This window comes from Canis lupus, chromosome 20 (genome assembly GCF_048164855.1).
Source record: "Canis lupus baileyi chromosome 20, mCanLup2.hap1, whole genome shotgun sequence".
NCBI lineage: Eukaryota > Metazoa > Chordata > Mammalia > Carnivora > Canidae > Canis > Canis lupus.
In genome coordinates, this window is record NC_132857.1 from 47855345 (window position 1) to 47869622 (window position 14278).

Genomic DNA, 14278 nt, shown 5'->3' on the forward strand with positions numbered 1-14278 from the left:
GCATGTATTTTACAAATGTTTGCATTTTTCTCCTTTCACAATTAAATAGAAAACATCAAGAATATAAGGCTATGCTTCCACTTAAAATTAAGTGTATGGAACCAAAATAATAATAAACTTTGGTATGTATCTAGATATGTAATAATATATAGTGGAAATTGCAATGGTTCTAGGATTAGGAACTTCCTTTGTCTTGCTCTGGACAAGTCTATTAATTTCTCTGAGACTTAATGTCTTCCTATGTTATAAGAGAGGCATGCTTAAAGTGATTTATAAGGTCATATTTACAAGCAGTACCTGGGAAAACAACACAAAGTAACTTGATGGGAATTCAGAATTAAAATAAACAAGATTGCTTTCAGAGAATTTCACTACTTATTTAAACCTCATACATAAAATAATAAATATGGTTTCTCTATTAGATTTGATGACTGAAGGTTTTAAATATTTAAAGTGGATATCTATTAAAACATGGGGCTAGGGAGTGATAGTGCTCATCCTTGTGAGACTAGAAAGTCCCAGAAGGAAAAAAAAAAAAAAAAAAAAAAAGAAAGTCCCAGAAGGAAGCATTGTTCATTTTGTGGATGCACTTTGGAGGCAATAATAAGTCTAGGTTAGGGTCAAACAGCTCATCTTGTTGAGTTCTGACTTGCAGACAAACCTTTAATAATTTAGGTAGAGTAGCAAAGATTTAACTTAGCAAATGACAGAATGAGATTTATATTTTAACATGATAACACTAGCAAGAGTATGGATAACTTGGAAATGAAGATAGCAAGAGTGAAGCCAAGTAGTCTGGAGGAGGGAAAAGACCAATTTGAAGAGGGGTTGCAGCAATGCAGAAGAGAATTGCTGGTATTTGATTTAGAGTAGCTACATTTGAAAGTGCTTTGGGAGGTGCTCCAGGAGGTAGAACCCTCAGGATCTCATGGCTAAAAAGATGAAGTGCAAGGGGAGTGAGGAGTCAAACATAGTACTCAGTTTTTCTTTTTTTTTTTTTTTTGGACAATTTGGTAAATATTGGTATTGTTCAAAAATAAAAGAATACATCAGAAGGAGCAATAGTAGCAGAAATAATGACATAATTCTTTTAAGGTACTTGTAAGACAACCACGTAGTGATATTTAATAGGATAGTAGATAAATGTATCTAAAATATAGGATAGGTTCTGACCTGTAAATATGTAGCTAGAAATGATCAGAGTGCAGTTGTTATTTGAAATTTAGAACAAAACAGAGGAAATCAGCATTTAAAGATTGGAGAGATAAAACGGAGGCTGCAAAAGGACAGAACATTAGCCAGAGTGGTTGGAGAAATACCTGAAAAGTGGTCCAACAAGAAGGTAGTAGTTAGCACATTTATATAATGCTAAGAGAGAAGGTTCAGTGAAGTGGTGGTAGATTTAGTGAAATGTTTGTAGTTGGTTATTATTAGATGAAAAAGTAGTAGTGACTGTAATCTTTCATCCCTTTCCAGGAGTTTGGCCTTAAAGGGAAGGAAGAAAGGAGGAAGTTAGGTGTCTAAGAGAGACCGGTTATTTGTATGGAGTAAAACAGATATCTGATATCCTTAAGAGCTTCTGAGAATAATTTGATAGACAGAGTAAGCTTGAGGATACAGAAGAGAGTAAAGGTCATTGATACAACAAATTCCTTGAGAATCCAGAAAGTGTGAAGGATTTAAGATCTAAAGTAAAATAAAGGGATTATCCTTAGATTGGAGGTGCAACAAATCTTCCATTTAAAGAAGAAGTAAGGGGGGAGAAGTTAGGCGAGGCACAGCTATCGGTAGATTTGCTAAATGTTGAATAAACCTCAAGATTTTTATTAATTTTGTGAAGTAAAAGGTGAGGAAGAAATTCAACTTTTTAAAAACCTGATAGGGTTAATGGTAGGGAGAGATGATTAGGGAAATATAGGTCAATTGCTTAGAAACCTAATAGTTGAAGCTGAGACCAAGCAACAAACTCTAAAATATGGAAAAAGGCAAGTCTTTGGTGAATCCACCAAGGTGAGTTGATACTCACCATGTAAGACTAACAATATAATATCTGGCATTGAGGTGCCCCTTTCTTTCAACTTCTGCAATGTTCAGTTCTAAAATGCCCTAATTCTGACAATAATTTCAATTATCAAAATTCATGCCAGAAAATATACTGCCATTTAACAACTCTGTCTGAAGACAATAAAAAGATAACATGTACAGTCTTTAGTATTAAAGAAACTTGAGATATGAATATTGATAGGAGGTGAGTGTTGCCTAATTCAGTATCAAAATTCATAGAATATGAAAGTTACATTCTTTCAGAGGAAAAATCCTCATGACTACACCTCATTATTGCATGTTCCATTTTACAATGGATTATATTCAAACAAAATTTGTGAACTCTTGACATCCTCCGATTACTACAGAAAATTTTAATTGTAGCCCATCAGCTTTGTTAAAAGGAAAAAAAAAATGAGTTCCCAAAGGTATCACATTGGATAACATTATAATTAGCCCCATTTAAGAGTGTTGGGCCTCTTACTATTTTAATTAAGAAGAGAAATATAAATGAAATCACAATCACAACAGTAAGACAAATGTTTTAAGATAACTTACTAAAGGCTTCCTATTGTACCATGAAGAATTTTCATTACAAAAAAACGTATCATGGGCCTACCATGACATCTTGAGTCTAACATAAAATGCTTATTTTTGAAATGGCACGAGACACACATAAGCAACAAAAAAAGGTATAATTTAAAGAGATTAGACAGATCAAAATTCCAGTTTCCTAGTCATTAGTCATGTTCTTAATCAGCTCAACAGAAGATTAGAAAAATATAAAAGTGTGTACGTGTATACACACACACATATTTATAAACAATAACCTATGTTTAAATATAACTGAGCTTCTGTCAGATTCATTGAAATCTGGACAGGCCATAATCACAGAAAATAAGCATCTAGAGCTCCCATTTTAATTTGGGTGGATAGAATGTTTAATATATGATAATATTTTATAATTTTAATTAGTAGTTAACACATTTGTGAGCTGATGATTACTAAAAATAATAATTCTCAAAAAAATAAATAAATAAAAAGAATAACTGTCGATCTTTCCTACCGAAATTGCTAGGGGAATAACGTTTGGGAGCGAAGACAAACATCAAGTTTCCTTGAGGCATCATGTTTTACCTTTAAAAATATGAATGCTGCTTTTAATTCCACAGTATTTGGGGGTTTGTCTTTTTAAAGTAAAGTAAGAAGTGGATTCATTTGGAAAATGTTCCTGCGTGCCTACTGCCTTCCAGACCCTAACACTTAGTTCATGTGTCCAGATTTGGGATGAATGAAGTGAGATTTAACAGGAGAGATATTTATTCTGGCCTTCCATTTCCTCAGTGCCTTGAAGGACATTTATCCAATACCTAAACCACTTGCTAGAAGTAAGTTAAATACTAGAATTCTGAACTTGATTATGTGTTAAGGTACAGCCATACAGGACCAAATACTTTAACCACCAAGATAATTCACTGGAATTTACCTGGCAAAAAGAAACCCAAGAAAAGTTAGAAACATGAATATTGAGACGAGGAGCTTTGACACATTTGTAAATGATTCAGTTAAAGGCCCTCCACTCTTTTTTTAATCAGTAAGCTTAAATTTTATTTTAATTTTTAAAGATTTTATTTATTTATTCATGAGAGACAGAGAGAGAGAGAGAGAGAGAGAGGCAGAGACACAGCCAGAGGGAGAAGCAGGCTCCCTGCAGGAGCCTGATGTGGGACTCGATCCAGGGACTCCAGGATCATGCCCTGGGCCAAAGGCAGGCGCTAAACCGCTGAACCACCCAGGGATCCCCAAGCTTAAACTTTAAATAGACCTATTTTAAATCTAAAAGAAAACTCAGATTTCAAATGCTATAATGTTCTGTCTTTTTAACTATAATGTTTAGATTTTTAACCTGGAATTCTTTGTTCAAAAATATTTCTTATGGAATTTTTTTTTAAATAGATAAATCCTGACAGGATTGACCTTACACACACACATATATACTTACTTTCCAGATATTCTTATGGCTCTGAGAGACTTTTCACTGTGGTTGGATTTGATAATATGAAAAATGGGCACAGAAAGGTTCCTAGAAGTAAGACAAGACACTAGATCTCTTGAATCTCACTTCATTAAATTCTCTGTTCTATTACATAGTACAAAGTCTACCACTCTCTCCCTTTGAAATAATACTTGAAGACTCCTTAAAAGCTTGGGAAGCTTCTCATTATGCTTAATATTAAAACCAAATTCTATAGCATGAATCTTCAATTACTTATAGTTCCTAAAACACTTAAACTTTGTCTCACCTCTGAGACTTTGTGCACAATGATCCCACTGCCTGGGATGCATTTCCTCATTCTGTTTGCGTACCTAATTTTTTACATCAAGAAGCTCGCATTCCAACAGGGGAAACTTAGTCAACTTAATACAGAAGTAATTATAAGAAGGAAGAATATGATAACAAGAATGCAATCAAGAGTTGCTAGGGAAACACCGTAAGAGATGGCAAGTAGCAACCTAGTGGACTAAAGGATAGATATAATTTTCATTGGCAAAGGTATTGAGATGGAAAAAATAGCAGAGGGATCATGAAAGATGTTGAAAAGCATGAAAACTGTTGCTAGACTTATTCTTCAGTTTGGCTAGGATATATGATCCGTAAGGAGAAGTAATAGAGTATACGGGTAGGAAGTAAAATAGGATCATTCTCTTGTAACCCTGACGGCCATATTTGTACGTAACCAGGAAGGAAGAGCTTTGAGCAAACATTGACATAATCAGAGCTACGCTTCAATAATCTGAACCAGGCAGCAGTGAGTAGAATGTATTAGAGTCCAATTACATGGTAATACATGAGCCCAGGCAAGAAGCAATGAGAGAAAGACAGACTGAAATTGAGAGGATGGAGCTCATTAGCTAGAAAATGGAAAAAGATGAGTAATTTAATTGTCCTGAAGTCTTAGAATATGACTGAATTTAAGAACTTTCGGTGCCAGAAGGTCTACAAAGTTTACAGTCTCTAAGGTGACCAATTATAGATTGTGAATGTGAGAACTTATCCAAAAGTAGAAAGAGCTATTAGGGAAGTCTAACCTTTTACGGCTCTATATAAAGCACTGCAGATTCCAAATGAGAACTAGGATTCGTTCTGCTGAATATTACAATTCTTTATCAGGTTTGGGATGAAGGTCTTAGTAAATCATAAAGGTTTGATCTAGTATTAAACAACATGGAGGATATTTTTGAGTGACTAGATATTTACAGAAGTAAATATTTTAGAAGTATTTTACCTTTTTTTCTTTTTTTAGTTTTTATTTAAATTCCAGTTAGTTGGCATACAGTGTAATATTAGTTCTAGGTGTACAATGTAGTGATTCATCACTTCCATATGACAGCCGGTGCTCATCACAAGTGCCTTCATTAATCCCCATCACCTATTTCACCCACCCCCTCACCCACCTCCCCTCTGATAACCATCAGTTTGTTCTCTCTAGTTAAGAGTCTGTTTCTTGATTTGCCTCTCTTTTTTTCCCTTAGTTTGTTTGCTTTGTTTCTTTTTTTGTTGTTGTTGTTTTGTTTTGTTTTGTTTCTTAAATTCCACATATGAGTATTTGTCTTTCTCTGCCTGACTTCTTAGAAACCTAATAGTATGAAGCTGAGACCAAGCAACAAACTCTAAAATATGGAAAAAGGCAAGTCTTTGGTAAATCCACCAAAGTGAGTTGATACTCACCATGTAATACTAACAATATAGTATCTGGCATTGAGGTGCCCCTTTCTTTCAACTTCTGCAATGTTCAGTTCTAAAATGCCCTAATTCTGACAATAATCAAAATTCATGCCAGAAAATAGACTGCCATTTAACAACTCTGTCTGAAGACAATAAAAAGATAACATGTACAGTCTTTAGTATTAAAGAAACTTGAGATATGAATATGATATTGATATGGATGACATTCCAGCTCCTTCCATGTCATTTCAAAGGTATATTTACACCGTATAAACCCTGAATACATTTTCAAATGCACTGCAACATACTCAGTATCTAGTATCATCTCTGTTGAGGATATTCCAAATATACTGAAATGGAAAGTCCATTGAGAGACTTTTGTGACCAGCTTAAAAGAAATTTTGCATTTAAACAACATATTTAACATTACGAAAATAATAAGAGTTATGGAATTTGTGATCATTTGAAGCTTTGCCCCACAATTTCTTCGCTTTCATCTCATTAGCTCTAAAATAGTAACAACTGCTGCTTTTAATGTAGTGAATTACAATTAAAAAGTTGTTATCTGCCAGGAAATATTTTCACATAGCTAGAAAATAATGTGTTACAAAATTGAAAGTTGTCTTCCAGACAGACAAAAAATGTAGGTCATTTTCTCAGCCATATGGCAAAAAGGAAATTCGGGACACAACCTGCAACCTATATATGATCTAGCAACTTAGTATGTGCAATATAGTGTGCCATGTGTTATCATTCTTTTGTAGTAAGACAAACAGTGTGGAAGAGAAAACATACACCAAAACTAGTTTTGTAGTAATGGTTATAGTGGTTATATTCCCTGCACCCTTCTCTGGACCCTATCCCTGACCCAGCATCCTAGCTGAGAACATGGTAGGACACAATAAACACCTCCACTTTGATTGCCTTTGTCATATGAAGATCGATACTTACTGTCTGAAATTAGCCGGATTTTGCTTACTCAGAACAGAATGTTGTGCAATGAAACAAGAATGGGTAAAGAGAATCATTTGATGATCCTATCGTCTGTCTCTAACACACTTTTGATTCTGTACAACATTTTAACTGTCATTCTCTTATTCCCTGGCATGCACACCCGTGTACGCGCACACACACACACACACACACACACACACACAGTACCTTACCTCTGTCACAGTTGTCTTCATCACTGCCATCCACACAGTCATGAATGCCATCACAGAGCCATCTAATTGGAATACAGTGGGCTTTATTCCTGCATCGAAACTGATCTTCCTTACATTCAGTCACACAGTCCATCTGTTTGAATACAAATGGGCACTGCAGTTTTCATTAATGATAATGACATAGTCAAAGGCAAAATAAACATGCAGCTGACAATATTGGAGATTTATTACACTGTGGGGCTTTCTTTTATTTTGACTTAATGAACACAACCTCTACAAATGACAATGGGGTTTAGTATACAAACAGCATGCAGATTCAGGTATTTGCTGCAATTACTGTATTCAGTGTACTTGTCCTAATATTTTAGGCAGTGCCAAGAATAAAGAATCTGTCTATTTTTATTACATTTGCTTTCCCGAACCTAATTCCTGTAATTCAGAGATTTTAATCAAATGATAGATTTTACCTCATCTGAACCATCAGCACAATCATATTCTCCATTACATTTCAAAGATGCTGAAATACATCCTCGGCTGGCACATATATATTCACTTGATGAGCAAGTAGGAGAAGCTGAATATAATTATAAAGTTAAGATTTAGATTCAGTGAAATGAATGACTGGTTTGATAGATAAAAACATATCTATATATATATGCATGTAAAAAATTCATAGACAGTCATGAAAAATAGGTTAAACTATATTCAAAATCTGATATTAAACATTTATTTAAAATGTGTCTCACAATATTATTGCATTTCATTAAATATACTTAAATGATGTAATAGCCTGTTCAGTAAGTGTTCAACTTACTAAAGAAAGGAAAAAACCTAAATGTCCTCTAACTCTTTAATTTTGAAGAATTTCCATAACTTTAAATTATGTAAATATAAAGGCCTCAAATTATTTTTAAAATTATAATGGGATTTAGTGACCCTTGGGAAAGTTAATTTATATATGCATCATATAAAGCTAAAAGTAGAAATCTTGGCATGTTCTCATAGACCCCATGATATCTTGCTGGCTCTGTTGACATAAATGTCATATTTGCATAAGTTCTGAGAAGTATTTTTGTTTTAGGGTCTTAAACATGAATATATGCATAATTAGCTGAGGCTATAGAAAGTATTCTTTTATGACATAGAAAATAATAATAACATGGATATTTAAATTACTATCAGTACCAAATCTAATTAATCGACTTAGTAATTGTGATTGTTGCCTTTGTCTACAAGTTTGAGTTTGCCAGGCTTGCACTCAAATCTCTGGGGTTCTTGGCTTTACGTCAGACACCTAGGCAGCCAAATGTACTTATAAAATGACTTTATGGTCTCAATTGTTTACTCCGAGGATGCTAAAAAACTTTTTTCCTAGAGTTTTAGTTCCTTTTAATTGGCAGTGTTTGCCTAGAGATCTGTACTTCTATGGATTCTGAGGACCAAATTCAGTAAGTAAAAAGATGTGATCAATTAGCAATATGGACCATGGGCATTGTACTGGGACATAGCAATGTGTGGGTCCCATATCTGGCTACTCTCACCTGGGCTCTCAAAGTAATGCTTTTGTGGTTATACATAGGTTATAGTATAATTTTCTCCCAGTAATCTTTTTTTCTGTAAGATACTGCTATTAAAATACCTGAGGTATAAAAAAATTAAGTTATAATGAGCATATTTACAAAGCTGTATTTAAGGGATAAAAATGTATTTTGAATTGGGTGTTATTTTCCTGTACTCTGGTCTTGCTTCCTAATTTTATTTTGATTTTAGACAAAGATGCAAATAGAAATTATACACTTACACTTTTTCTCAGTTGGTATCCTGTTGAAACAACTGCATTCTGTTTCATGACTTTAATTTCCATAACTGAAAACCTGACTTTTATTGCACTTATAATACTTTCAACATATTTCATTTTGCCATCTTGGGAAAACAATTCCAAATGGTGTGGAAAGACAGAGAAACCGGAAAATCTAATTTTGAGGAGTAATGCTTGGATCCCCAACATAGTAATAATCTTACCTGTCTAAACACTTTCAAAACATATGAAGGACACACCAATTAATTCATCTATAAATACTTCCAAATTTTATTTCTGAAATAGCAAATGTTCATGTGCACTTCCCACTATTTTCGTTCATTATTGCCTACAGCGAAACTACACCTAGTTAAAATTAACTATCACCTCAATTATTTTACCTGGCTCACAGTGTTTCTCATCTTCTCCATATTTACAGTCTTCATGGCCATCACATTTCCATTTTGCTGATATACACTGACCATTGGAACACTGGAACTGATCTTTGGAACAACTTGCTTCACAATTTCTCTGTCAAAAATCACACAATACAGTCAACATTGAAGTTTTAGACAAATATCTACAAGGCCAAAAGACAGCTAGAAGCCTTATGAATAGAGACCTAGACGTGTAGAAACCATGACTGCCACAAGAAACTCAGATGGTCACTTAAGTCCATGGTCATATAGCAAAACTGTAACAATTTTCTATTTTCATTGGTCTTTGTGAGTCATAATAAAAGAGAAAAAATAAGAAAAGAATATAGATCATATCATTTGCTCCGAGGGGATCATTTTCCAACAGACAGTTAGGGGGTAATGTAATTTTAATAATTATAGGTGACAATGAAGACGAGGGGGGATATAAAGGGTTAAAAAAATATTTCTAAGCAAGTACATTCAGTTCATTGGGGATGGAGTGGCAGGATGAATGTGAAATAAAGAACCTGAAGGTAAATCTATTTTGTGTCAGCAAAACTTCCCCATATGTCTTTCCTTTCCCCTTTTCCTCATGCCTTTTTTCCTCAGTACCTGTCCCTTCACAGTTGCTGTTTATAATCCTTCACCTCTCTTCCAATATTTGCTGCTAAAGAACTATGAAATGAACTGTCACAATTGTCACTTCTGCTAGCTTGCATACAGATTTTACTTGGAAGTCAAACAAGACAGTAGATACATCTTAGGGGAGCTTAGCTTTCAATTCTTCATATGAGATCAATAAAAGGGATCCACTAGAAATTTACCTTCCCTGTGTCTGACCAGTCTGGTTGGTACAGGATGCTCCAGTGAAATGTCTTGCTGGGATGACATTTTTCTGTTGTTAAGTACTTTCTATTCTTGCCAAAATGTACTTGTCTGTTCCTTTCACAAAATGTGTAGCCCTCACAGCTTATGAAACTCTCAGTAAGTGAAGCATGTTGAACTATTACTCCCTGCTTCTTCCCAGTGTCATCCCCATGTAAAGAAAGAGAGTTTACTTTCTAAATTCCTGTAATTTTCTCTTTCCTAGTGGTAGTTTAATTAGACTGCCTGCGATATGATTTATTTTCTTCTTTCTGCCTTTCTTCTTCCCTTCTTTTCTCAAGTATTGAGGATTTGCCAGTCACCAGAGTTTCTTAAATAAGAATCCAAAGAAGGGCAGCCTGGGTGGCTCAGCGGTTTAGAACCGCCTTCAGCCCAGGGAGTGATCCTGGAGCCTTGGGATAGAGTCCCAAGTCGGGCTCCCTGCATGGAGCCTGCTTCTCCCTCTGCCTGTCTCTCTCTCTCTCTCTCTCTCATAAATAAATAAAATCTAAAAAAAAAAAAAAAACTCTAGAAAAAAAAATAAGAATCCAAAGAAAACTAAGATTTATTCCCTATATTTCATGAACTCATAGACTAAGGGAAGACCAGCACCTGGACCAATAATTGTAATAAAATGCATTACTTGTGAAAAGAAATTAATATAATTTTAAACATATGGTTTCTCAAGGCTTTTAGGAAAGACTTCATAGAGGAAGTTCAAACAGAAATGGAATTATCTAAGGAAAGGCTTTCCATGTGTAAGGGTAGGTAGAAATGTACTATATCTGAGGTGTAAGCTATGTTGTGATAAATGTACAAGACATTGGAGAAACAATCCATGAACTGATCGTGAGAAAGGGATTTCATACATTTTATCCACCACCTTACCTGCCATGCTCAGTATTTTAGCTGGGACATAGTAAGCATTCAATAAAAACTGCCAATGGAATGAATGAGTGAATGAATCAATGAATGAAATAGCAAATGTAGAACACAAGGAATATAAATTAAAATTCCATGTACTTCAGTTCCAGTAGAACAGGGATCATGTCTGTAAGTTTAGTGATCATGTGTGTCTGCGAACCAAATATCTAATACTGTGGCATGATTTAAATAACTGCTCAGTATGTATTTGTAGAACTGATGAGTGATTGTTTCAGAGCAAAGCAATTCAAATAAAATAGCTCAATGGATGGCACCGGTGATCAGTTGCTGTCAGCAACATAGAAGATTGTACTTCTCGACATTTTTTCTATCAGAAGGTTTCAATCTAAAATAAATTACAATTGATTGTGTATGTATTTCTATATTTGTAGGCTATTTATTTTAGACTCTTAAAAGCATACAGAAAGAAAGTATAATGAATCCCATGTGCCCATCATGCTTGTTTCAATGATCAATACTTCGCATGTTTCATGTACCCTCCTCCAACACATTTATATATAGTCCAGATTATTTAACACAGCAACAATAGTATTGGAACATTGACAATATCACAAAATTTGACAAAATTCCTTAGTATAAATTATTCCCAATCAATATTCAAAGTGTTTTCATTTTTAAAGCTATATCAAGATATTATTTGGTAAAATAAGGATCTAAAGGAAGTTTACACGTTGAATTTGGCTTGAGTCTCCTTCAATAACTATTTCCCATTCTCCTAGTTTTTTTTTTTTTTTAATTTTTATTTATTTATGATAGTCACAGAGAGAGAAAGAGAGAGAGGCAGAGACATAGGCAGAGGGAGAAGCAGGCTCCATGCACTGGAAGCCCGATGTGGGATTTGATCCCGGGTCTCCAGGATCGCGCCCTGGGCCAAAGGCAGGCGCCAAACCGCTGCGCCACCCAGGGATCCCTAGTTTTTTGTCTTAATGTCTACTTGAAGACACTAGGTCATTTGTTCTTTTGAATGCCTCACATTCTAAATTTGGCTGATTGAATGCTAAAAAAGGATACCTTTGTAACATCTAGAGTGACTGATGAGCTTTTCATTTTTAAAAAGCATTACTATAAACACATATATTTTTATACATTTATTGTATTTCAATCCATTACATTTTTTCTTTTTTTCTGATATCCAAATTGTCCCTTTGATTAGTAGAAACTCCTTCAATTAGATCCTATGTATTCTGGACACTATACTAATAGCCTTGTTCTGGCTTCACAAGATGTTAGTGGCTCATTTTGTCAATTTCCTTTCTCAAACCTAGAAATGGACATTTTTCACAGGAGTTCTGTTTCTTTTAATTGGAAATGGTATTTAGAAACCACTATGTCAATGTTAGAGATAGCCTATAATGCTGAGATGTCATCAGTTTTAGAATTTTTCAGTGACAGAGCTAAGAATTATATATTTTTAGAAAAAGAAAGATAAATTTCTTATTGATACTTAGGAATTTAATATTACAGAATTTTTATTTACTTTTTTTGTTCCCACATTTGTATCTCTTTTCTTTTACTTAAATGTTATGAGTTATGAATAGTATGAAAATAACTAAGCATCTAACCTATTCTACTCTCGATATATACGAGTTTCAAATTAGCAAAACCAATATTATTAACAAGTGCATGAACAATATTATTAACAATTTTAAGATTCATTTGCATTTCTCTTTGTCCTTACAATGCATTATACTTGATGCAGAGACCAAATACTGTATTTTAAAGTCACTTTAAATAATTCTTCTGTGCCACTAATGTGATACACAATTATACTGATCCAGGCTTCTGTTTTTAAAGATATTATTTATTTATTCATGAGATACAGGCTCCATGCAGGGAGCCTGATGTGGGACTCCATCCTGGGACTCCAGGATCACACCCTAGGCTGAAGGCAAGCGCTAAATCATGAGCCACCCAGGTGTTCCCCCCTCTTTTTTAAAATCATTATTTCAGCTAGATATTAACAAGTTAATTATATTATCAGTTAACATCCTTACAAAACCTCACAATTTTATCTTTTATTCCCAAGATGAGAGTATCCTGTATGTAATTTGGCTTTCTAGCCATTTGTTCAGTTCATCTTTTTGCTTGTTTCTTAATACAACTTGTCATTCTAATCCTTAGAAAGAAGAGAAGAATCAACTGCCTGTAGTTTTAGACACTTCATTACTCATTGACTATACTAGATGGCTGTAGATGTAAAGGAAGACCACCTTTAAGAAAGTTATTTTGATTCCCTGGGGGCAATATCATGAAAACATCTGGGTAATGGAGTTCTGTTCAGCCATCAAAGAACTACATCCATGAACTTAAGACATGAGAAAAATGATGTTAATAAGAATGTCTACTTTCACTTGAATAAGATTTTGAAAAAGAAACATATGTTTGAGTCTGTATATATACCTTGGATATCTACTGAATAACGTGGAAGATGAAATCATATGCCTTAAGCAGTATATCCCCACCTCTTGATGTTTCACAGATTACACAGGGCCAGTGAAACCTATTTTCTAAAGAGAAAAAAACAAACTTTCATGGCATGGATGAGTTTATGTGAAAAAGTGGGAAACATTTAAGATAATTTTTGAATGAGTGGATACTAAGAAAATATGTAGCTGGGCAATATACTAATTTAGCTCTCCTATGAATTTTCCTTAAATTTTGTTTTGACTTGTTTGTGAAAAGCCCCATGAATATAAGTGGTATTTTTCAACTTCTCCTAGGTCAGCAGACCTTTGCAACCTCAAGGCTTAGGTTTCCTGGCCTTTAGGTGAGAAGTGAAATACATTTTTGTTCCCAAAATCTAGGCTCCTGAATGTGACTGGGGACATTTCCAACATAGTATGAGAATGGAAAATTGTTCAATCTTAATAATACTGAAGACTGGGAAAGAACCAGTCTGAGCGTGTCCTATAAATAGTAGAGACCAAAAAATAAATAAATAAATAAATAAATAATAAATAAATAAATAAATAAATAAATAAATAAATAGTAGAGACCTACAGTGTCTCCCAAAGATGCAGGAAATCAGTGGCTGATTAAAAAAGGTTGACATAGAAACCTCTAGATCAGCAGAGAAGATTCTTTCTAGGCAAACCTATGGTCACTGGGAGGACCTTCATGAGGGGAAGATCCATGTGTGTCAATCAGAGCAGCAGAGCTCTAGGAAGTCACTGTACCCTAGAAAGAGCCATGCTGGCCATGGAGAACCAGATACCTTTTTCTTTTATATCTGATTAGGCTTAATTTCACCAGTGCTGTGTTCCTGATATTAACATAGAAAATCATTAATGGAGAAAATCATGAAATGTGACTGCTA

General features: G+C 34.4%; 1 protein-coding gene across 1 annotated transcript in view; it reads right to left on the bottom strand.

The window, feature by feature from the left end:
- The window catches only part of LRP1B (LDL receptor related protein 1B), a 1825680-nt gene that overhangs the window by 131139 nt on the left and 1680263 nt on the right, over positions 1-14278 (bottom strand). The window contains exons 69-71 of the mRNA XM_072789062.1: positions 9136-9265; positions 7404-7510; positions 6937-7069 (exon numbers count right to left, since the gene is read on the bottom strand). Coding sequence (XP_072645163.1) covers positions 6937-7069; positions 7404-7510; positions 9136-9265 — 370 coding nt within the window. The remainder of the gene's footprint in view (positions 1-6936; positions 7070-7403; positions 7511-9135; positions 9266-14278) is intronic.